At 42.2% G+C, this 26,132-nt stretch overlaps 1 protein-coding gene across 1 annotated transcript in view; it reads right to left on the reverse strand.

The window, feature by feature from the left end:
* PDE4B (phosphodiesterase 4B) overlaps positions 1-26,132 on the reverse strand; it is a 650,415-nt gene that overhangs the window by 102,055 nt on the left and 522,228 nt on the right. Inside the window, exon 7 of the mRNA XM_055585558.1 lies at positions 25,504-25,553. Coding sequence (XP_055441533.1) covers positions 25,504-25,553 — 50 coding nt within the window. The remainder of the gene's footprint in view (positions 1-25,503; positions 25,554-26,132) is intronic.

The raw sequence follows: 26,132 nt of genomic DNA on the forward strand, positions 1-26,132 counted from the left end.
ATGACTGTCAAAATCAGAATCAGCTAAGATTTTCTGAGAGCTGAGCATACATCCACTCTGCATATAATATGATCAAATGTGTTCTACATGTAATTTAATTCTTACAACCACTTTGTGACATAAGAAAGGGTACAGCATTAACAGCAGCCAAGGGCATGGGCTCAATCAGGCAGAAGAAGTTTTCAATCCTATCTCCACTACTTCTTCCCCCAGTTTTATTGAGCCATAGTTGACATGCAACACTGTGTATGTTTAAGCTATACACCACGATGACTGATACATGTACACATTGTGAAATGATAACCAAAGTAAGTTTAGGTAACACATCCATTCTTTTCTACTCTTCAGGGGAGACTGAGAAAGTCAATAGCCTCATCTATAAAATAGGAATAAGAACAGTAACTACTTAATAGAGTTGTTTTGGTTTCAAGAAAATTTTGAGGCTTATTTTGCATATCATATACTTCACATTTTTCAAGTGTACAATTTGATGATTTTTAATAGATTTACTAAGTTGTGTGAACATCATTATAAATCAGCTTAAAACCATTTTTAACAGCCCAGTATGAGCCCACATTGGAGAAGGCAATGGCACCCCACTCCAGTACTCTTGCCTGGAAAATCCCATGGATGGAGGAGCCTGGTAGGCTGCAGACCATGGGGTCGCGAAGAGTAGGACAGGACTGAGCGACTTCACTTTCACTTCTCACTTTCATGCATTGGAGAAGGAAATGGCAACCCACTCCAGTGTTCTTGCCTGGAGAATCCCAGGGACGGGGGAGCCTGGTGGGCTGCCGTCTATGGGGTCGCACAGAGTCGGACACGACTGAAGCGACTTAGCAGCAGTAGCAGCATAAGCCCACATGAACCATTACTGTTAATCCCTGTCTCCTGCCCCTGCCCCATGTTTTATTTTTATATCTTTGCTTTTTCTGGATATTTCATGCAAATGAAATACAATTATGGCATCATACAATATGGAGTATTTCATGTTGCCTTCTTTCACTGAGTATAATACTTTTGAGGTTCATCCATGTTACATATAGTATGTAGCCTTAGTTTGCTCCTTTCTACTGGTAAATAACATTTCCATGGATATAGCATTTTTGTCTATTCACCAGCTGATGGGCAGTTGGGTTGTTGCCACTTTTTTCAGATCAGTTCAGTTCAGTCTCTCAGTCATGTCCGACTCTTTGCGACCCTATGGACTGTAGCGCGCCAGGCTTCCCTGTCCATCACCAACTTCCAGAGCTTACTCAAACTCATGTCCATTGAGTCAGTGATGCCATCCAACCATTTCACTGTTTTAGCTATTGTACCATTTTTTAATCTATTGTAAATAATACCGCTAAGAACATTTGTATTTAAGACTGTGTGGATATGTGTCTTCAGTTCTCTGTAAAGATACCTAACTGTGGACTTGGTGGGATATATGGTAAACTTAGTTAGAACTGGACATGGAACAACAGACTGGTTCCAAATAGGAAAAGGAGTATGTCAAGGCTGTATATTGTCACCCTGTTTATTTAACTTATATGCAGAGTACATCATGAGAAACGCTGGACTAGAAGAAACACAAGCTGGAATCAAGACTGCCGGGAGAAATATCAATAACCTCAGATATGCAAATGACACCACCCTTATGGTAGAAAGTGAAGAGGAACTAATAAACCTCTTGATGAAAGTGAAAGTGGAGAGTGAAAAAGTTGGCTTAAAGTTCAACATTCAGAAAACGAAGATCATGGCATCCGGTCCCATCACTTCATGGCAAATAGATGGGGAAACAGTGGAAACAGTGTCAGACTTTATTTTTTGGGGCTCCAAAATCACTGCAGATGGTGACTGCAGCCATGAAATTAAAAGATGCTTACTCTTTGGAGGGAAAGTTATGACCAACCTAGATAGCATATTCAAAAGCAGAGACATTACTTTGGCAACAAAGGTCCATCTAGTCAAGGCTATGGTTTTTCCTGTGGTCATGTATGGATGTGAGAGTTGGACTGTGAAGAATGCTGAGCGCCGAAGAATTGATGCTTTTGAACTGTGGTGTTGGAGAAGACTCTTGAGAGTCCCTTGGACCACAAGGAGATCCAACCAGTCCATTTTGAAGGAGATCAGCCCTGAGATTTCTTTGGAAGAAATGATGCTGAAGCTGAAACTCCAGTACTTTGGCCACCTCATGCGAAGAGTTGACTCATTGGAAAAGACTCTGCTGCTGGGAGGGATTGGGGGCAGGAGGAGAAGGGGACGACAGAGGATTAGATGGCTGGATGGCATCACTGACTTGATGGGCGTGAGTCTGAGTGAACTCCGGGAGTTGGTGATGGACAGGGAGGCCTGGCATGCTGCGATTCATGGGGTCACAGAGTCGGACATGACTGAGCGACTGAACTGAACTGAACTGATGGTAAACTTCTCTTTGACCTTTTAAGAACTCATAGACAGCTGTTTTGAGGCTTAAGTATTACACAGAAATGGCCCAGCCCACTGCTACACAGGGAGTAATGATCAATGAAAATTGTGTGGTGGTTGTTGCTACTCTTCTTTTAAGGAGGTTTCACTTTGTTTACCCTGGAGAAGGAAATGGCAATCCACTCCAGTACTCTTGCCTGGAAAACCCCATGGACAGAGGAGCATGGTAGGCTACAGTCCATGGGGTTGCAAAGAGTTGGACTCGACTGAGTGACTTCACTTTCACTTTTTATTTTGTTTACCATGTAGGTGAGGAGGCTAAAATAAAGCTCAGAAAGAGTATCAACTTGCTCAAGATCACACAGCCAATCAATGGACAAACTAGAATTTTCTCGCATGATTTCTAACTCCAAGCCTGACACTTTTTCCCACCACCATAGCAAATACCACATTAACCATCCTGAGGAGTGCAGCTCTGACAACATGATCTCCTACCAAACAAATATCATCAGTGGCTCTGTGATGCACGTAAAATAAACTTTCAGCTTGTCTGCTAAGTATACAAAGCCCCCTATTATTTTCCCACCAATATTTCCTTCCTACTCTCCCACCACACAACCTCGCCCTAGCCTTCCTTCATGAGTCTTTCAAGGTGACTTTTGCAGCACTAATTCAGCCTATACTCTTTGGGCCACTATACCTTTGTTTGAGCATGATCTGCCTTCTTGAATGGTATTTTTCAACTTTTCCCTCTATGAAACCTTATCCATCCTGCAAGGCAGAGTTTAAATCAAATCTCCTCTCTTTTCCTATTTTAGTGGCTCAGGACAAAACTAACCAGGAGTTTCCTAATCCACTTAGTTATAATAGGTACTCAGTGAACCCACTGACTTGAGCTGACATGACTGAAATAAGCCTAACTGTATAATGAATGATCCAGCTCTGGGAAGTACTAAGTTTAAAAAATTCAATAAAAATTTATTTATACAATTCCTAGGTATAGCACAATACACAGTGTTGTTTATTTAGAGGATAGAAGTATCCAGAACACTCATGCTTCAGGCAAACTCTTATCACAGGCTTTTATATATCCATGTATGTTTGTCTACCCCACAAGACTGAGCTCCTCCAGAGAGGAAACTATTTTATTAACTCCTGTGTACCCTTCACCCAGAACAATGTCTGATTCACATAATGGTGAGGACTCACTGGGTGCTTTTAGAGTGAAATGAGTGAATGAATGAGAGGGTGAGTGAATGAGAGCATGAGATGCTCTCCCTCCACCTGACAAAGGTAGCCCATTAAAAGTAGGGAGTGCTCCACATAAACACTATTGATACTATGTACAAAACAGAGAACTGATGAGAACATACTCTATGGCACAGGGAATTCTACTTAATGCACGGTGGTGACCCGAATGGGAAGGAAGTCCCAAAGGGAGGGGATATATGTATGTGTATGACTGATTCATTTCATTATGCTGTAGAAACTAATATAACATTATAAAGCAACTATACTCCAGCAAAAATTAATTTAGAAAATAAATAAAATTAGATAGTGCTCTCTTGTGTGATTTCAGGGTTCTAAAAGAGGTTTCTCCTTTAAGAATGACTCCTCTTCCCATTGGCTTACTGTTAACACTTCTTTTTCCAGAGGGTTCACCTGATTAAGTCAATAGGTATATATAAAGAGTATATAATAGTAACAAGAATAACGTTTTGTATTCAGTCATTACCCTGGGACTGGCACTATTCTAAGTGTTTTATATGAAGTAACTCACTGAATCTTCCTAACAACTCTGAGAGGAAGGTATTAAGATGAAGAAAATTACAATGAAGACTCTGAAGTATAAAGAAGGTTTAAGAAGTCATTATCTTATTAAGTAGTAGAACTGGGATCTAAATCAGGCAGTCTGGCTCCAGACTTTCCCTATGAGAATGCTTTTAACCTGAGGTGAGGGGCCACACCCCCTTCATTTTTATTTCTCCAGCACTCATAAGGACTTGATGACCACTTGCTATTCTCTGTGCCAACTACGGCTGGCAGGGATTAGGAAAATAATAAAGATACACTGTGTTATGCAACAATAATATAGCCAAAGTCAGAGTGGGAAGTGGTGGAAGAAGCCCAGGTTTTGGAGCCAAACCCACGAGACCTTAGCTTGAACTTCAGATTCACCAGTAACTAGCTCAGGAGCTATTTCTTCTTGGACAAAAATTCATCCATCCCAACACCCACACACCACCATTTCTGGGCCAGGAGCCATTTTGGAAGTTTGAAAGTTCTGTAAGATTGAATTTTAAACTCAAAGATTCAAAATAATTCAAAATAAAGATGACTAAGTCTGAGGTTAAAAGATTTACCTCAGGTCACACACCTGGTTGGTAGCAGTACTAAACTTCAGTTTCCTGAGTTTCAGCCCAGTGCTCTTTCATTTAAGTCACACAGTTTCATTTGAGGTAGGGAAGTTGAACAAAACACCATAAGAAGCAAATTATTCAAAACGGGACTTTCCAGAGCCAGCCTAGAATTGGACAGCTGCCTCCTGTGTTCAAGTGAGGCACACCCCAGTTTCACTACAGATCTGAAATCAAACTCTCTCTCCTTGTGATGTAAGAGACTGGGGATATCTTTCCAGCAGTGAGTAATGCCTCCGGAGAGAAGTCCCTTGCTGCTCTACTCTGTCCTAAAATTTCTCTTGCCTCCTCTCCCTCTTAGGATGCCCTTCTCAATACCCAAAAGGAATATATCTCGGTGAAGAAGACTTATCCCTAGAACAGAGGAAGACACGGTCACTTCTCCATTCGCTCAATGATTTCCTTAGAGGGAGACATGGGCTTGAATCACATTTTCCTCTAGATTTTCTCACCAAGAATCCAGAGAAAGGCATAAATTAAATGTAGCACAGAAACAAGAAGGTATTTTTTGGAGAAAGTTGAACATGATTGAAGCAGCAGATGGAAACACCAAACCCAAGGAGGATGTATCTTTAAGGCAGGTACCAGTGTAGCCGGCACCTGAGGCACTTTTACTTACAAGATAACACAGAGGGCTAGTGCTAAGTATACAGTCTTGGGAAACAAGCCAGGGTAAAATGTCCTTTGTTATTAATTTAGTATCATTATATTACTAGTTACCCCCTCACTGAGGCATGATTTCACTGATTTGAAAAAGGGATAATAATATGAATTCTATATGGAGTTGATGATGAACTCATCACGAGAAAAGAGCTCTCATGTGCAGAGTTCCTAATAGCAAATGTGGTACTTAGTAGGGGTCAAATAGTATGTTAATACTTCTACGCCATGCCCTATAATTGAAACACATGGTTTATCGGGAGTTTTCTGGAAACACACACTTTGGGGCAGTCATAGAGATAAAGCTAATTGATCAAACCACTGTTCTATCATTGATACTCCCAATGCAAAAACATCTCAGAATTTCCCATGTCCATCCTTCTGCTGAATGAGAGAATCCTAAATTAAACTGTCTACATATATCTGGACAAGTGCTCTTCCAACAGGGGAAAGCAGAATAACCCCCTTCCCTGGAAGCTCAGCTGGTAAAGAAACCCCTTCTACTTTCTGCCATATCTCTAATGGGGCAGATGGCTCCCAGACACAAAAATCTCTCTTGTAAACTCCACCCACTGTAATCTGCCTTTGCTTTCTACCCTGGTAGCAGAGTGGTGAAAAAAGACTGTTTCCTGTCGGACTAGAGAGAATTCCCTCCACAGAAACTTGAGTCAGGCAGGGATGGGCATACGTGCATTCTCAGTCGTGTCTGACTTTTTGCAATCCTGTGGACTGTAGCCCGCTAGGTTCCTCTGTCCATGGAATTTTCCAGGCAAGAATACTGGAGTGTGTTGCCATTTCCTATTCCAGGGGATCTTCCCAACCCAACCAAGGGACTGAAACTGTGTCTCTTGCATTGGCAGGCAGATTCTTTACCACTGCACCACCTGGGAAGCCCTCAGGGATGCGAGGAAGGATTCCTCCAACAAATTCGGAAATAGAAAAAACAAGTAGCACATTCCAGTGCTGCAGAAAAAGAGGAGCTAGAGGTAAAGGTTTTTAGAACTTGAGTAAAACAAGTTACTCAAAACCTGAGGGAAAGGTAAGATTTGGTGGGAATAGGGGGAGCTTAGTGAAATGCTAATTCCTTAAACTCCAGAAAGTATCAACAGGTAAATAATTCGGTGAGAGCAATTCTTTATCACAAGATAAAAGAGAATTAGGAGGAAATTGCACCATGAAGCCAGGCCTGTAGGTCTGAGGCATTCCAGACAGGGAGTGGATACAGCAGCCACGTGCCTTGGGATTAAATTACCAGGGATCTTACTGAGATGCAGAGGTGAGAGCAACCACTTGGAACCCTGGTGAACACAAGCCTGTGAACAGGGTGTGGAGAGCTGCCTGGTGCGAAAGTGCTCCGCCCAGTGGCTGGAGGCCTCAGTTGTGAATATCTGCTTTCTCTGTAGGAGAAGGCAATGGCACCCCACTCCAGTACTCTTGCCTGGAAAATCCCATGGACAGAGGAGCCTGGTAGGCTGCAGTCCATGGGGTCGCGAAGAGTCGGACACGACTGAGCGACTTCACTTTCACTTCTCACTTTCATGCATTGGAGAAGGAAATGGCAACCCACTCCAGTGTTCTTGCCTGGAGAATTCCAGGGACAGGGGAGCCTGTTGGGCTGCTGTCTACGGGGTTGCACAGAGTCGGACACAACTGAAGCAACTTAGCAGCAGCAGCAGCAGCTTTCTCTGTGACAAGAGCACAGGACTCAGAGGGAAATGGAGATAATGGAGATTTTATTTTATTTTTAACTTTCTACCGCTTTATTTTTTATTTTCATTTTATTATTGGAGTATAATTGCCTTACAATTTTGCATTAGTTTCTGTTGTATAACAAAATGAATCAATTGTAAGTACACATATATCCCCTCCCTCTTGAGCCTCCTACCCTTCTTCCCTGCAGCTCTCCCCTCTAGGTCATAACAGAGCACCAAGCTGAGCTCCCTGTGTTATACAGCAGCTTCCCACTAGCTATTTTACACACGTGTGTGCTAAGTCGCTTCAGTCGTGTCCGACTCAGTTGTGTCTCTTTGCCACCCATAGACTGTGGCCCACCAAGCTCCTCTGTCCATGGGATTCTCCAGGCAAGAATACTGGAGTGGTTGCCACGACCTCCTCCAGGGGAATTTCCCAACCCAGGAATCAAACCCCTGGCTCTTATGTTTCCTGCATTGGCAGGAGGGTTCTTTACCACTAGCACTCTCTGAGAAGCCCCAGTAGCATATATATGTCAATGCACTTTCAGTAAGGAAGGAGTCCCAAGAAAGACCTGGAGAATAGTGTTGATAGTCAAATTTATATATTGTGTAAGAGGATATGAATGTTTCAAACCGCATTTGGTAGAAATATGTACTATGCACAAAGAAGATTCCCACTTCACTTCTCCACTCCCATCACCCTGAGATATTTCAGGCCAAAATTAACTTCTTTTGAGATATGTCTCCCTATTAAATTTAAGATCACTGGTTGCAGTCTCCAGAAATGGGGCACACACTGACTGGCTTTCTTATACGTCTTGTGAAACCCAGGCTTTTCTCTTTTCTTTCACAGCCACTCGGTGGAGAGAATTGTGAGAAGAATGGTGAGGGAGTGGCACCAACATGAGGCTCTGTGCTGCCACTGCCTGGATTCAAATTCCCACCACTTTGTACTTCTGTTCTTTCAAACTATCATATGGTTTTCAAAGCAATTTTGTGAGCTGAGTGGCACAGTTATTTTACTGTGTTTGTGGCCAGTGGCATGTGGAATTTTAGTTCCCCAACCAGGGATTGAACCGGCACCCCCTGCATTGGAAGCATAGAGTCTTAACCACTGGACCACGAGGGAAGTCCCTATTTTACTGTGCTTTGAAAAAAGTCTCAGTAGGTCAGAAGAAATGTAAAGAGCTTTAGTTTTCTGAATCTTATATAGTTGATTTGAAGTAGAGTTGGGCACAATTTTAGTAAGATTTCCAAGATGGAATTTTTATTTGTTGGTAGTGCTAGTGATGATTAGTTTTATGTGTCAACTTGACTAGGAATTAGCTATGTAATCCACACCAAATGTAGATGTTGTTGTGAAAGAATTCTGTAGATGTGGTTAACATCCACAATCGGTGAACTTCAAGTAAAAGAAATTACTTCAGCTAATGTTGGTGGGGCTTGGCTAGTCAGTTGAAGGTCTTAAGAATAAAAATGGAGGTTTTGCAGTAAAGGACAGATTCTGCCTCAAGACTGAAGCATTAACTTTTGTCTGAGTTTCTAGCATGCTCTGTGGATTTCAAACTTGCTGCAATTACATGAGGCAAATTCTCAAAATAGGGCTTCCCAGGTGGCACTAGTGGTAAAGAACCCGCTTGCCTATGCAGGAAACATAAGAGACACGGGCTTGATCCCTGGGTTGGGAAATTCCCCTGGAGGAGGGCGTGGCAACCATTCCAGTATTCTTGCCTGGAGAATCCCATGGACAGAGGAGCTTGGTGGGCCACAGTCTATGGGTGGCAAAGAGACACAACTGAGGCTACTTAGCAGGCACACATGCATGCATGTACGCTGAATGGTGGCTCAGATGGTAAAGAACCCACGTGCAGTGCAGGAGACCCTGCGTCAGGAAGTTCCTCTGGAGAAGGGACTGGCTACCCACTTCCATGGACAGAGAAGCCTGGTGGGCTACAGTCTCCATGGAGTTTCAAAGAGTCTACATGAGCCAAATCCTCAAAATAAATCATAGGGTTGGCCAAAAAGTTTGGATTTTTCTGTAACAATATATGGAAAAACCAAAAAAAGCATAAGAAATACATAAAAACCTACACAAATGGATAAAATGTAGAAAAAACTTAGGCCCATGGCCTAGAAAGGCAAAAAGGCAAAATGGTTGTCTGAGGAGGCCTTAAAAATAACTGTGAAAAGAAGAAAAGTGAAAGGCAAAGGAGAAAAGGAAAGATATACCCATCTAAATGCAGAGTTACAAAGAATAGCAAGGAGAAATAAGAAAGCCTTCCTTGGTGATCAATGCAAAGAAATAGAGGAAAACAGTAGAATGGGAAAGACTAGAGAGCTCTTCAGGAAAATCAGAGATACCAAGGAAATATTTCATGCAAAGATGGGCACAATAAAGGACAGAAATGGTATGGACCTAACAGAAGGGGAAGATATTAAGAAGAGGTGGCAAGAATACACAGAACTATACAAAAAAGATAATCTCAATGGTGTGACACTCACCTAGAGCCAGACATCCTGGAATGTGAAGTCAAGTGGGCCTTAGGAAGCATCACTATGAACAAAGCTAGTGGAGGTGATGGAATTCCAGTTGAGCTATTTCAAATCCTAAGAGATAATGCTGTGAAAGTGCTGCACTCAATATGCCAGCAAATTTGGAAAACTCAGCAGTGGCCACAGGATGGAAAAGGTCAGTTTTCATTCCAAACCCAAAGAAAGGCCATGCCAAAGAATGCTCAAACTACTGTACAATTTCACTCATCTCACACGCTAGTAAAGTAATGCTCAAAATTCTCTAAGCCAGGCTTCAACAGTACACAAACTGTGAACTTCCTGATGTTCAAGCTGGATTTAGAAAAGGCAGAGGAAGCAGAGATCAAATTGCCAACATCTGTTTGATCTGAAAAAGCAAGAGTTCCAGAGAAACATCCACTTCTGCTTTATTAACTATGCCAAAGCCTTTGACAGTGTGGATCACAACAAACTGTGGAAAATTCTGAAAGAAATGGGAATACCAGACCACCTGACTTGCCTCCTGAGAAATCTGTATGCGGGTCAAGAAGCAGCAGTTAGAACTAGATGTAGAACAACATTCTGGCTCCAAATAGGGAAAGGAGTATGTCAAAGCTGTATACTGTCACCCTGCTTATTGAACTTCTATGCAGAGTACATCATGAGAAATGCTGGACTGGATGAAGCACAAGATGGACTCAAGATGGCCTGGTGAAATATCAATAACCTCAGATATGCAGATGACATCACCCTTATGGCAGAAAGTGAAGAAGAACTAAAGAGCCTCTTGATGAAAGTGAAAGAGGAGAGTGAAAAAGTCAGCTTAAAACTCAACATTCAGAAAACTAAGATCAGGGCATCCAGTCCCAACACTTCATGGGAAATAGATGGGAAACAATGGAAAACAGTGACAGACGTTTTTAGGCTCCAAAATCACTGCAGATGGTGATTGCAGCCATGAAATTAAAAGACACTTGCTCCTTGGAAGAAAAGTTATGACCAACCTAGACAGCATATTAAAAAGCAGAAACATTACTTTGCCAACAAAGATGCATCTAGTCAAAGCTTTGGTTTTTCCAGTAGTCGTGTATGGATGTGAGAGTTGGACTATAAAGAAAGCTGAGCACCAAAGAACTGATGCTTTTGAACTGTGGTGTTGGAGAAGACTCTTGAGAGTCTCTTGGATTGCAAGTAGATTCAACCAGTCCATTCTAAAGAAGATTAGTCTTGAATATTCATTGGAAGGACTGATGGTAAAGCTGAAACTCCTGTACTTTGGCCACCTGATGTGAAGAACTGACTCATTTGAAAAGACCCTGATGCTGGGAAAGATTGAAGGCAGGAGGAGAAGGGGACGACAGAGGATGAGATGGTTGGATGGCATCACCAACTCAATGGACATGAGTTTGGGTCAACTCTGGGAGTTGGTGATGGACTGGTAAGACTGCATGCAGCAGTCCTTTGGACTGCAAACAGTCAGACACGACTGAGTGACTGAACTGAATTGACAGTCTAAAGAACTATGATGCTTTTAAAAAGCAACATGGAACATGCATAGTTCAATATAATGTAATCAGAGTAGTCAATTAGGACATTCAGTTCAGTTCAGTTCAGTCACTCAGTCGTGTCTGACTCTTTGCAACTCCATGGGCTGCAGCATGCCAGGCCTCCCTGTCCATCACCAACTCCTGGAGTTTACTCAAACTCATGTCCATTGAGTTGGTGATGCCATCCAACCATCTCATCCTTTGTCATCCCCTTCTCCTCCTGTCTTCAATCTTTCCCAGCATCAGGGTCTTTTCAAATGAGTCAGCTCTTCACATCAGGTGGTCAAAGTATTGGAGTCTCAGCTTCAACATCAGTCCTTCCAATGAACACCCAGGACTGATATCCTTTAGGATGGACTGATTGGATCTCCTTGCAGTCCAAGGGACTCTCAAGAGTCTTCTCCAACACCACAGTTCAAAAGCATCAATTCTTCTGTGCTCAGCTTTCTTTATAGTTCAACTCTCACATCCATACGTGAGCACTGGGAAAACCATAGTCTTGACTAGACAGACCTTTGTTGGCAAAGTAATGTTTCTGCTTTTTAATATGCTATCTAGGCTGGTCATAACTTTCCTGCCAAGGAGTAAGCGTCTTTAGGCAGGACTAACTGCATGAGGCTTTCCATAGGCCCATTTTGAGTCAGATTATGGGGACTGGGAATTCTCTGGTGGTCCAGCGGTTAGGACTTGGAGCTTCCACTGCAGGGGGCTGGAATTGGTCCCTGGTTGGTGCAGCTAAAAAAGAAAGGACTGCAAGGAAGATGGTTTAGAAGTTTGAGGGGCATGGAGTGAGGGGTAAATGAGAGGGAGGCCTAGAAATGATCTGAAGGTGAAGAGAGACAGGCCGGTCAAACCTGCGATGAAAGAGAAAGAAAGAATGGAAAACCAGGTCAGTGAGGACAGAGGCCCATTGTGTTGACAAAATGCATGAGAAGAACCCTTTATTTTCCTCTGGGATAAAAACGTAACAAACCAGCATGCACACGCATGCAAGCATGCACTTGACATTGAGCTGGAGGATTGGGAGAGCTGAAGATTTCATTGTTTATTTGGGCAGGTACTCTGCACGGAGATGTAAAGGACCTGAGTGCCTAAGACTGCCCAGCTGAACAAATACATGAAGAGCCTCACCCCATGCTTATGTACCACACTTAAGGTGTGTGCTGACTTCCTAGAACCCAGTCTCTGTTAGCTTGAGGCCCTATTAGCAATGCAGGGATGAAAAGGAAATGATGGTGACCTGTTCTCCATAGGATTCCTGGCTCCTCGGTGGGACTGTCCTTCCAAAGCCAGCACACAGGGAACTCTGGAGGGTCACACTTGCCTTTGCCTTCAGAGACATCACATAGCTCAGGAAAATGAAGCAGCTCTTTAACGAGCCAAATTTTCTTTCCATACAGATGGCAATCCAGATTGTCATCTCAGATTGTGAAACAAATTTTTGTCCTGCAGATATTGTTTCAAGTTCCCCAAAGCTGGAGCAGCCAGGGAGCTGAAAGTCATTCAGTTTCTCTGTCACCCATAAGCGTGTGTGCGTGCATGCTCAGTAGCTCAGTCTCAGTCGTGTCTGACTCTTTGCAATCCCTGTAGCTTGACAGGCTCCTCTGTCCATGGAATATTCCAGACAAGAATACTGGAGTGGGTTACGATTTCCTTCTCTAGGGGATTTTCCTGACTCAGGCATCGAACCCCTGTGTCCTGCATTGGCAGGTGGATTCTTTACCACTGAGCCACCTGGGAAGCCCCTCCCATAAGCAAGCTCCTCCTTATCAGAATCTACCCCTGACTCAAGGAAGCCCATTTTTCCATGCATAGATAAGCCATCTTTTTCTCCTTTTACTTACAATTTGTTGTACTACCTCTCTTTCATTGTTCATTTGTTTTTTTCAATAAATATTATTTAAGCATCTGCCCTGTGCCAGGCACTGAGCATACAGCTAATGGTATAAGCAACCAAGAAAATAGATAGTTATGATATATTAAGAATATTAAGTTTTATTTACTGCTTTCTGAGTGCCCTGGTGGCTCCAAAGGTAAAGAATCCGCCTGCAATTCAAGAGACCCAGGTTCAATCCCTGGGTCAGGAAGATTCCCTGGAGAAAGGAATGGCTACCCATTCCAGTATTCTTGCCTGGGAAATTCCATGAACAGAGGAGCCTGGCGGGCTACAGTCCATGGGGTCACAAAGAGTCAGACACAACTGAGCGACTAACACTTTGTGAATACCAGTCACTATTCTAGACACTTTACATAAAATAATTTAGCTCTCCTAACAATAGAATCCTATGCCAAAGGTCCTATTACTATCCCCATTGTACAGATGAGGAAACCAAGACCCAAAGACATTGAATTACCTATCTATAATTGTACAGAAAAAAAGGAATAGAACCAGAACTATTATAAACTCAGACAGTGTGGCTCCTGAGCTTGCCTTCTTAACCATGCAGGTGGACAGAAGGGTGAGGTGCTGAATATCTTGACACAGAAAGTATAGGTGTCAGGGAGCACATAGGAGGTGCAGGGAATGTAGACTTGTGTCTCAGGAAGTGCTGTATTTAGAGCTCAAATTAGATCATGTTAACCTTTCTCAAAATCCTTTAATGGCTCCCCAACTGGATTTAGAATAAAAGCTACACATTCAACCATGGCTTACAAATGCTCTGTGCCACCTGACCTCTCTGGCCTTAGTCTATTAACTGTCACTCTTATTAATCCAGGCACCTTTTAGGTGTTAATTACTGTCTCCACCCACCCAAGTCCTACTCAATGGTTAGGTCTCAAATTCAAGTCATTCATTTACAGAAGGCTTCCCTGTCCCCTCATCTACATTAATCCCAAGGATAACCAAGGAGATAACCAAGGATAACCAAGGATAACCAGAGCAAACAGGAAATACTACTAAATGGTAGGCAACATTCTAAATGCTTTACTTATAATACCATTTCAATTTTATAACAATCCTTATGGGAAGTACGAGTACTATTCCCCTTTTCACAGGTGAAAAACTTAGGCAATATTATATAGCATTCTGTACTTTTCTCCAATGATAATCAGATGTATAATAATACTTTTCTCCAAAGTGATAATCAAATGTATAATCACATGTGTATTCATTGCATATTTCCTGGGCTGTAAGCTCCACAAGGTCAGCATCTGAATTCATTAACATTATTGTATTCCCAGTGTCTAGCACAGTGTCTCGTAAATAGTAGGTAAATAATAAATGCTTATTGAATACATGAATAATAGACATTATGAGACATTTCTCTTAACACACTTTACAATACAACAGGCAGATGACAAAAGAATTAAGGAAAATTCTCTATTATATAGTCTTATTGAGGCTGCAGATAACTCAGCTTTTATGATTGCTCTCCTGTTGTGAAATCTCATCACCCACTTTCCGTTCATTATAACATCTGAGGTTTAGAGGGTGGTGGAGGCCGGGAAGCATGGTCTAGACTAGAAGGAAGGCCATGCATGGATTTTTAAGAAACACAGATCTAGGTTTCAGTTCTCACTTGATCACTTACTAACTGTGTGGTCTTGAGTAAGCCCCATACATCCGCTGAGCCTCCTTTTCTAAATCTGTGAAACAGGGACCACAGCCAAACAGTTCAGTTGGGAGAATTAGGTAAGAAAATGATGTCTACTGAGGGTGAGCACAGTGCCCGGCATGTACCAGGAGTTCCTCTCCTGAGATCAGAGGTGAGCATGTGAGGTGTTGGAAAAGACCTAGCGTACTGGACAAGCAGCAGTAGCCACACTAGACCCTAGGACATGAAGCCCAAAGAGCAACTGAGGGGCAGGGCCAAAGGCTGCATTAGCTGACCTAGCTGTCTCCATGGATCAAATGAGCTGGACAGTCGCCACGGACCCAGCTCACTCTGAGAACACAGTCAAGAAGGGGGTGGGAAAAGCACACAAACCTTCCTCAGAAGGGTCACTTTTGGTCCCTGTCAACAGCTCCGACTTGGAGTAAGTCAAGACAATAAACCAAGACAAAGATCCAGTTAGTTCTATTGCCTGTTCTCTATTTCAAGGGCACAGTCCCTGCTTTGTTTCTCTTCTCTCTGGTGAAAGCGCTGTTCCCTGAAATGCTCCTGGCTTCCGAGAACAGCTCTGGAGGCAACTCCGTAAATTGCTGGCCAGGGTTTGATGAGAAGCAAGCAAGTTGAATTTACCCTGCCCCATCCCCCAGGGTTACTTGGTCTTAAGGATGCAGGAGGGAGAAAAGGAACACAGATGGCCCTCTTCCTTCCTCCTTCATCTCCCAATGTCCATATTCATCCCTCTCTAGGCCACCCTGACCTTCTCATCTCCCTCCCTCCCAATAAAGAGGAGAGAAGTGGGTAGGTGGCACGGGGGTATTGAGAGGGGCATAAAAGTCTTTCCAAATGGAGTCAAAGCCCCTGTGATGCTGACTCTGCTAGTGGGTTCTGTCTTCTCCCCAAACAGAAACTCTGCACCAGCTTATGCTGCTGTTCTCTGCTGAGCTCTGTGGGCTGAACAACCTGCACCCCTGAAGGTTTCTGCCCAGACCTGAACATGCATTTATGTACAACTGTGACGGTTGTGTAGCTGTAATTGTTCTATCCTACGAAGTGAAGTGAAGTCCTTTCAGATTTATGCAAAAGAAAACTTTCACTTAAGTAAGATCCAGTTTCTGCCTGCGTGCTGAGTCGCTTCAGTCATGTCCGACTCTGCAACCCGATGGAGAGTAGCCCGCCATGCTCGTCTGTCCATGGGATTTCCCTGGGAATAACACTAGAGTGGGTTGCCATGACCTCCTCCAGGGGATCTTCCTGACTCAGGAATCAAACCTGTGTCTCTTGTGTCTCCGGCATTAGCAGGTGGATTCTTTACCACTAGCACTACCTGGGAAAGCTCCAAGATCCACTTTGTGCATGCATGCTAAGTCGCTTCAGTCATACCCGACTCTTTGTGACCCTATGGACGGTAGCCTGCCAGGCTCCTCTGTCCATGTTTATCAACATGCTAGTTGGACATTCTTCTTTGCAGTCTATTTTTAAGAGAAAGAGCCACACTTGTGCCCAGTTACATTTGGGAACAGGTCCATTCTGCCACTATCCCTCTTAGCTTTCCACTGTATGCTCTGGAGAATTCTACCTTCAGCTCTAAATCTATTTCCATATAAGCAAGTGTCATGGTTTCAGGGGGTAAGAATCTTTCAAAAAAGGGATTGTTTTCTAGATTGTATTACTATGAAAGAGAAGTTGGTCAGAAAATTTTAAAAAGATCTCAACAAAGCTTTCCGTTTTGGTTCCCTATTAATGCCAGCAGGCCTCTCTCCTGTCACATACTGACCAGCTGCTCTGTCCTGGGTGCTATGGGAAGTGTGTTACACAATACTTACAGTACCGGCACTAATATTGACACTTTTGAAGTGCCAGGAGCTATTCTAAGTGTTTCCCTTTGGTTTGGGTATTCAATTCTTACAACCAATATATGAGCTCTGTACAATATCCATCCCAATTCTGGAGAGGAGACAATTGGGACATTACCCTAAGGTCACACAGTGGTGGAGCTGAGATTTGGAAGAGGCAGTCTGGCTCCAGAATCTTTACTGTTAATCCCTATGCATAGTTTTTCTCATTTAGTCCATATGGAATTCTTATTAGATAGAATATTAAGATAGCCATCTTCCAGATAAGAAAAGTGAGTCTCAGTTTTCTGAATGGTTGACCCATGATCTCGAGCTAACTCAACTCAATATGGTGAGTACCTCCCTTGTGCCAGGCTCTGTGCTAGACAGGAAAGGCATAGTATAGCATGAGAAACTGGTTATGTTTAGTTGTTTTCATTTTTTTCATTTCTTTTAACACTGTCACTTCTTGCTGAAGTGATAGGTAATAAAGAGTTCATTTTGAGGGAAGAAAAGTCATCTGTAGTCAAGATTAGCCAGGAGTGCTGGCACTGGGCACATGCCTGAGAGCCAGAAAATAATTAAGTTTGCCTGAATAAGGCCAACTATGAGCCTCAGCATCCTTCCAATCCTTTCTGATTCAGGAACGAGAATTTACTCATTTGTCTTTGTTCATTTCATAAACATTTATGAAGCATCTACTATGTTTCAGACTTTATTCTATAAACTGGTGATATAAAAGAAGAGGACTCATACTTGATTTGGGACACTCTTAGTTTAGAAGAAGAGAAAATGAAAATAAAGATTACAGCATGCTATGATAAGTACAGTGGTAAAGAATCGACTGGCCAATGCAGAAGCCACAAGAGACACGGGTTTGGTTCCTGGGTTGGGAAGATCCTCTGGAGTAAGAAATGGCAACCCATTCCAGTATTCTCGCCTGGACAATTCCATGGACAGAAGAGCCTGGAGGGCTACAGTCCATGGGGTCACAAAGAGTCGGACACAATTGAGCACACACACACATGACAAGTACAATAATTGAGATTATGAGGTAATAATTAAGATAATAATTGAGAGTGGTTTGGGTGAGTTGCAGAAGATAGCATATATGCTGATATCTGAGTGACAAAAAATGCACTTTCCAGATGGGAATGGATAAAGGAACTCTTGAGTCTGCCCACAGTGCAAGAGACCCAGGTTCGATCCTTGGGTTGGGATGATACCCTGGAGAAGGAAATGGCAACCCACTCCAGTATTCTTGCCTTGAAAATCCCATGGACAGAGGAGTCTGGCAGGCTACAGTCCATAGGGTCCCAAAAAGTCAGACATAATGACTAAACCACAAACCAAAGGAACTATTTACTAAGCACATACTAGATATCAGACCCTGCATTGAGACTATATATTTAGTTTAATCCAATAACCAGAGAGAATAAAGAACTCATTCACCATGACCAGGTAAGAAAATCCCTGAGCTGAACATGTGAATATTTTTGGGAAAGGGCAACTCGGGCAGAGGGAACAGCGTGTACAAAGGCAGGAAGGCAAGAAGACACTGGTGTAGTTGAAGGACAGTATGTTCAGTACATCTCAGCCATCCGCTGTGCATGGGGGCAGGGGGGAGATGAGGACAAAGAAGGAATTAGAAGCAACACCCTGAAAGACTTTGCATAACTGGTAAGAAGTAAGGATCTTATCCTGAAAGTGAAGGTTAACCAACGCAGAAAACAGCATAACTGGGTTTTTAAAGAATAATTCTAGTACCAGAACGAAGAGTGGATTGAAGTGGGGAAAGATGAAAGATAATAAACCAAGTTGTAAGGTCCCTACAATGGCGTAGGAAGGGAAAATGAAGCATTAAACTGAAGGAGAGGAAATCGAGAAGGAAAGAGGGGATATGATCAGAGGAAATGACTATAAGAATTGCCTGTGGGAGGCAAGGAGAGATATTAAAGACAGTGAAGAGCCACTAAAGCCTGGAATATGGGAAAAAGAGCAGTGATGGAAGGGGGGATGGGTCTGGGCCTCCGGATGAACCCAAAGGGGTTACTAAAGGTGACTGGATGTCTGGCATTTCTGTACATAGTTGCTGAGAAGTATGCACACACTTACTGATAAGGAGTGCAGGGAGGAAAGGGACAGGGCGAGGCATCGGGATGAGTGCTAAGCCAACATGGTGGGTTGGGCAACCAGATATGAAGAAAGTTGTCTGCTCAAGATGGTTCCAACTCTGAGACTGGGAGGGGGAGGGAGAAAGTCCAGGTGTGAGGGAAAATTTGGCTCCGAGTTCCGGGGCTCTCCAGGTTAATAGAGCTGTCAAGAATACCCAGAAAGAGACAGCTGTTTCCTGAAGGGCTCTCTCCAACACGCCTGGGAGCTGCAAGACCTGGCTTGAGGCAAGCAGCAGCTGGGGTTTGGGAGGACACAGGCATGTGGGCAGCCTCCTGCCTCCTGAAGGACTCTGCAGATGAGGTGGCTGAGAGAAGTGATTCTTTCTTGCCAGCCTCCTCCTCCACCCTTTGCTTCAGAGCCCCATGCCACAGCAGCATGCAGGCTGCATAGAGATTGATTCACAGATGAGGGGCTGCAGCTAGAAGCCACACAGAAGTAGCAGAAAGGACAGAACTGTGTGTGTGGGGGTGTGTGTGTGTATGTGCGTGCAGGAAACTATCTTATTCAGGGAACTACCAAGCAAAGTCTTACAGGCAGACAATAGTGAGTTGCCTAGATAATTTACGCCACCAAATAAACACCAGGACAGGCTGTGTACAGCTAAAGGTGACACATTTTTAAAAGTGGGGTGTCTCCCTTTGGAGTCTCAATGACAGGAGATGGTTTAGCACACAAAAGCTTCAGGCAACAATACCTATGAATCTCCCAGAGCCTACTGTAACCAAAGAGAAAGAAAGGCCGGAACTAAAATGCAAAAGAAAGAAAAAAACTGTGTTTGGAGATAGGTCTGCTACAGTATAAACTTTTCCCTTTCTCTGGCGCACTGCTGTAGCAAAACCTGATGGTTGTCTTTGTAAAAAACGTGTCTGTATCTAGGTCCCTGGCAGTGATTTGCCTCTGGGAGGGCCAGCAATCTATTTAATGACTCCATTGACGTCAATAGCATAACTGAAATACTTACTAACATGCATGAGTCCAACTTTCAGAGGGGGGGGTGGGGGGATGGTGTTTCTCAGCAGTACAAAAACATGAAGTGGAGTCAAGGTGGAATGGACTCCAGTCTTTTCAGCAGCAAGTGAGAGATGAGATGCTAGGGGTCTCATCAGTTCCATTTAATGCGAAGAAACATTCACACTAAATTTAGAAACTAATTTCCAACTAGTGGAATAGCCATTAATAAGCAGGGTATTATTTTTGGTAATGTTTGCTCAAGAGTAACATTTTAACTATTAGCACTTTAGTTCACTTGTCAGTGCTTTTTTGCAACTTACCCTTACCTAATTTTAGACACATATGGAATAATTGCAAATCCATATAAATAGCTCACTGTTGATGCACGGAGGTAAACTTATACAGGACAGCTAATTTAGACAAAAGCAATTCTTATAAACAACCATTTGGGGAAGTATTCTCAGAATGACAAGGGCTTTTCTAGTGCATCTGCCCTAACGTTTTGTATGCAGACTGACTAAACACTCAAGATGAATACTTAGGGCAGTTATCCCAATAGTCCAGACCATACAACATTCAGAACAAAGAAAAAAAATAATCTGACATTATTAGATTTTAATTTTTCTCCTTTCCTCTCTTGCTTTCTCTCTCTCTCATTCTTTCTTTTTCTTTGTGCACACATGCTAAGTTGCTGTAGTTGTGTCTAACTTTTTGTGACCCCATGGACTGTAGCCCGCCAGGCTCCTCTGTCCATGGGATTCTCCAGGCAAGAGTACTGGAGTGGGTTGCCATGCTCTCCTCCAAGGGATCTTCCTGACCCAGGGACTGAACCCATGTCTTTTCAGTCTCCTTCATGGGCTGCTGTTGCTGTTAAGTCACTTCAGTCGTGTCCAACTCTGTGCGACCCCATAGATGGTTGCCCACAAGGCTTCCCCGTCCCTGGGATTCTCCAGGCAAGAATACTGGAGTGGGTTGCCATCTCCTTCTCCAATGCATGAAAGTGAAAAGTGAAAGTGAAGTCACTCAGTCATGTCTGACTCTTAGCGACCCCATGGACTACATACAGCCTACCAGGCTCTTCCGCCATGGGATTTTCCAGGCAAGAGCAGGCAGGTTCTTTACCACTAGCGCCACCTGGGAAGCCCCCTTTCCTTTGTAATTCCCTCCAATTTCTCCTTTGTCATGGTGGCCACAGCCTGTGGTAACAAAATTGATTTTATTAGTATTTGTTCATAAGTGTTGTAACCCTGCTTGACATTTCTTGCTTAATGTGAAAACCGAGTTCTGCTTGTGTTGGGCTTCATTTCCAGTCATCTGACTCAGATCAGCTCTCAGGCCACTGCTGTGTTTCTCAGAGAGCCCTTCACTCATGCACACACAATCCATCTCTCAGTCTAGGCTCTGGCTGCTCTGGCAAAGAATGAGAAATGAATCAAGGTCATGACTTTCTGAATTTCTTACTTTTTGAGCTACTCCAAGGTAACTCATGGAGCTTCTTGTTTGCCCCTCAAATAGACCCTGTGTCTGACACACCCACATGAACCTCCAGGGGGATGTTCATAATCAAGCAAAGACATGGAAGAAATTCATACTGAGAAATAGGCTTTTTAGGAGAAAGTTTCTTCTGTTTTATTAACCAGTAAAAAGCCATTTCCTCCCTAGAGTCTCCTGGAGGACATGTTTTAGAAGAACTGGATTCCCATGAGCACTAAAAAAATATTAATTAAGTCTGTTTCTCACTTAGGCCAACCTATTTCAGACTTACTGGAAAGCCCTATATTATTTCATCCTATTTCTCCATTCACAGGCTTTGCTTGAAATACAACTAATTGACGGTGTTGAAAATCCCCATGAATCAGGATTGTGGACAGCCAAGCTGAGAGAGGCTTCGGGCCTGCAGCAGTCTAGCCTGAAGTCCTCAATGCAGTTCTCTAGTCATCTTTGTGACGCAGTTTGCTGTCACTTCCCATGACCCATGGCCTTGGGGGCTGTTGTTTATAACGTTACATGGGTGATGTTCCTGCTCAAATACATTCATTAGTAAATTTTGGAAGAAGAAAATTAGCATCAAATATTTCACCTTACACATTGATTTGGCTGCTAAAGTGCTCTATATATGATTTTGTTGTTCAGTTGCTCAGTCGTGTCTGATTCTTTGCAACCCCATGGACTGCAGCATGCCAGGCTTCCCTGTCCTTCATTATCTCCTGGAGATTGCTCAAACTCATGCCCATTGAGTTGGTGATGCCATCTCAATATAATATGTAATATCATATAATATGTCATATATGACACATATTATTAAAAATCAAGTCACATGTATAATACTCAGAAGTGCTGGCCATTAAAAGGAATACTTCCCTAATCCTTTTGCAAAGCAAAGATCATTCTGTAAATGCAGTGAACACAATAATTTATCCTTTCAGTATCTTCTTACTTTCATGATATACCAGTGATCACTACTGAAATCCATGCAAAAGCAAGGGATGGTTTGGGCAGAAAAACTGGAACATTCATCACACACACACACACACACACACACATTGATTTTCCTCAATTATCTTTTTTTTTTTTTTTGAAAACAATTTGGGGGCCTGATATCCTAAGAATTACTTCAACTTTCCATTTTGAATGTATACAGATGACAGAACCTTAGGTCCTGCCTTGTGTTGGAGTGTTCTTTTTTCAATTCTATTTTTTGCCCTTTCTGTTCCAATCCTTGCACATCATGTAGAAAAGGCCTGAAATTCATGCCTGCAAAAAGGCAAAATGTGATAAAAATTGAGATGCTCATTAAATTTCACAGTGTTAACATTTTCAACACCCCCAGGAGGATTTACTACATTTTCTCCTTAATGCAGGAGCATATGATTTCCACCTTGCTCTATATTCTGGGTTTTAAATCCTCTATTATTCTACTCTGGCTTTCCTATTTAAAGCACAAAATGTCAACTTTTTAGGTTTAACTTTTTTTGTTCGAAACCTATAAGAATGACCATAGAGATTTAGATCGTGCAGCTATAGAGTATGTTTCAAACTTCTTTCAATTTTGATGTAATAACTGATTTAAAAAAAAAAATAGTAAAAACACACAGTTGAATACTTATCATAGCCATGGAGATAAAATACTGACTCATTATTAAAACTTAATTTATGAGTTTTTTCTTTAAGATAAAGTCCCCAAACTTTATGTAGTTCTCCTGCTCAGTTTAATTTTTACCTATCTTCCTGCTATGTGAAAATAACCACACAGAAGCATCTTAAATGATAAGGCGATGAATACAGTATAGACAGCCCCTGCCTTCAAGAAGCTCCAATGAAGGAGGCATATAAGCCACAAATTGTAGCATATTCTAGAATGGAATTCTTTCCATAGCACACAAAAAAGGGAACAATTATACTGATTAAAAAACAAACAAACAAACAAACAAAAACACTGAGGGAAAAGGTATTGCAGACTGAGAGGCTGGATTTGATTTCCCTCATGAATTTACTCAGTTACTGATCAATTTGTAAGAGCAAATGTACCAGTTTAACCATGGTTTTTGACAAATAAGTTTTAAAATACATTCCATTTCCTCCATTTAGATTCTTTTAAAAAAAATGTTTTTAAAAGTAAAATAAAGGTTTCCTCTGGCTTTTCTCTGTCACTGTCTTAAACTTGCTTTTTGTACAAAAATATAGTTACCTAAGTCAGCCAGACTTTCACAACTGGTTGTTGTTAAATCTGTTTAAATTATTGTGGGTTTCATGTATCTTTTATCTTAGATTTCAACAGAAATGCATAAGGTCAGCATTAGTGCTAATAAATGGAAACCTAATCTCATTATCATGATAAATCATTTTTTAAAGCAGCACCCCAGTTTTCAATTTTTCTGTGTGCTGTATGCCACTTGTTTTTCATTCCCCTTTAAAGTTTCTATTTAAACACACCTCTTTGTCATATGCTGATAAATATTAAAATAACAGGAAAAATCTGCTTGACTTATTTAAGCTGATAATAAGAACAAAACACAGGATGTGTGTGTCCTCCTTCCTTTTTTGACTGTGGTTAAGCGTTAAGAAGGTTTTGAAACCTATAATTACGTAATAATTGGTATCACTACATTCTCTTCCCAATGAAAAGTCAGGATTTTTGTAGTTTGCCACAAAGACAGACAAAAACAAATTGCCTAAGTATTATTGTCATTTCTTTGGTCCATTGTTTTAAAAGAATTTAGCAAAAGAACTCTCCAGTTGCCAAGCTGTAGTTATTGTGCCAATAATCACAATATGATCTTTCCAACAGCATCTTTGACTAATGAGCTAATTTATAGAACTCGAAATATCACATATTTTCCTAATGTTTGTCAGTATTCATTATAAGAAAAAGAAAACATAGTTTAAAGATTCAAATTGCTGTCCAAAGCATCTTGGGAAATTTGGCTAATAGAAATGGGAGCGACAGTGTCTCATGAATGGGCCAAGATGATGAAATGATAGGAGTTTCAAAACTACCCGCTTTGATCTCCAAATCTGTAACACCAGTTATATGTTAAAACACTCTGGTTATTTAGTTTCTTTTCATAAAACTTCTATAGGAAATAGTACATCAGCACATCAAGGTTTTTAAAGTTCATGGATAGATTACCATTTTCTTTAATTTCATGTCTTAGGACTTGACCTTACTTAATATCTTCCTTTTATTCTTGTTCTCAATCTTTTTCTCACAAAAATATTTTTAAGGCATGTACCATAAATACTTCAGAAGCCAATGAGCCAATGGGACCCCCAGCTTTTGTTCTCCACTTTTAAAAGTTGGACTTGTGTATTATTTCTGTTATATGTATGACCAGCATACCAGGAAGAAAACACAGCATCTGAGCAAGAAAGATCAAAAGAATAAAGCAAAGGGTAACACAGAAACCTATGAGGCAACGTTAGGTGTTAAATGGAAATACAGACTCCTATGAAGCAACATTAAGTGTTAGGTGATCTCATCATGAGTTCATCTTACTTGTTTCTCCTGTGGTTCTACTCAAGTCCACTGCTCTACTACTGGGAGAGATTCAAGAGGAAAAACTCCATTTCACACTTTAAAACAATGTCATCTAGCTGGTAGCATCTTATGCAAGAAGAATTTCATGCTCAACACATCTCCAGGATAGATGTTCCTTCAATGTGGCCCTTCCTCTCTGCAGCTCTCAACTCCACATGAGAAGCATATTCACAGTATTAACAAACAAGAGGTTAGGTTTCTTTTTTAAAAAAACACCTTTGAGGAACAAAGTTGGATGACCTCCAAGGGAAATGATTTGTGACCTGGAAAAAGCCTTTGGTTTCACACCTGGAAAGGATGTAGATTCAAGTGGGATGTATAGTTGACGCTAAGAGGAAAACCACTAACATTCACTGTGGGGCCCTCAGGCCAATGCAGAGGCACCTGGGGCCTTTGAGGTTAGCTCCCCCAGAGTTCACTGGGGCCGGCAAGCTGAGGTCAAGGTTGTACTCCGGCTCTGGTTCCAGGAAGCAGCATGACCACACATCCATCACATTCTGAAATTGGAGGCATGCATACGATGGGAAAATTATTTAATGCTGCTTTTCATTTGGTTTCATGTGGACTACAGTAAAGTTCTAGTCTGCCTTTGAAAAGAGTCACCAAGAGACAGATTGGGAGCAAACAAATGCTATTATTCTAGAAAAGGGTCTAGAAAAGAGGTACATTTATTATTTTGAAATATGGAGATAAGCCTGATGACATGGCTTACCTGGCAGGTTGACTCTGGAGACAGATGGCTGACCAGCAGCTGGAGACCTCCTATGGAGAGGGAGAGAAAAGAAGGCCTGAGTCTCTGTAAGAATACCCTTCCCTGCACCCCCCTGATCACTGAGGAGTTTTCCAGGTCAGAATGAGCTATCAAGTGACATCATGCCATCTCCGGAAGGCAGGCTCCTGTAACTCGGGTGATGACGGTGATTCTCCCATCCAGATGGCCTGGAATTTCCCTCTGCCCAGCCTCCAGGATGCTCCAACACTCCAGGAAGGAAGTCATTTACTCCAGGTCCCTAACCAGTCCTGTTTTAGCTTTCCCTGCTCCGGGTGGCCCTTGAAGATGATACACTTGATCAGAAATGACATCAAATGTAAGAGCAAATCTCAACTCCTTTGGGCAGTGCTTAAAGGAGAGGAATGCTTGGATGTGAATCGGTCTAGGTCTCCCACTTTTACACCTTAGAAACCTGAGAGTGGGAGAAGTGAAGTCACTTACCAAAGATCCCTGAGCCATTAGGAACAGTAATCCAGGTGGCTTAATTTATGGAAAGGCCTTTTCTTGGTAGAACTGGGCACTTTTCTATATCACAAAGCAAGCCTGCTCAAGTTAAGAGTCAGATGAAG

This window comes from Bubalus kerabau, chromosome 6, assembly GCF_029407905.1.
Source record: "Bubalus kerabau isolate K-KA32 ecotype Philippines breed swamp buffalo chromosome 6, PCC_UOA_SB_1v2, whole genome shotgun sequence".
NCBI lineage: Eukaryota > Metazoa > Chordata > Mammalia > Artiodactyla > Bovidae > Bubalus > Bubalus kerabau.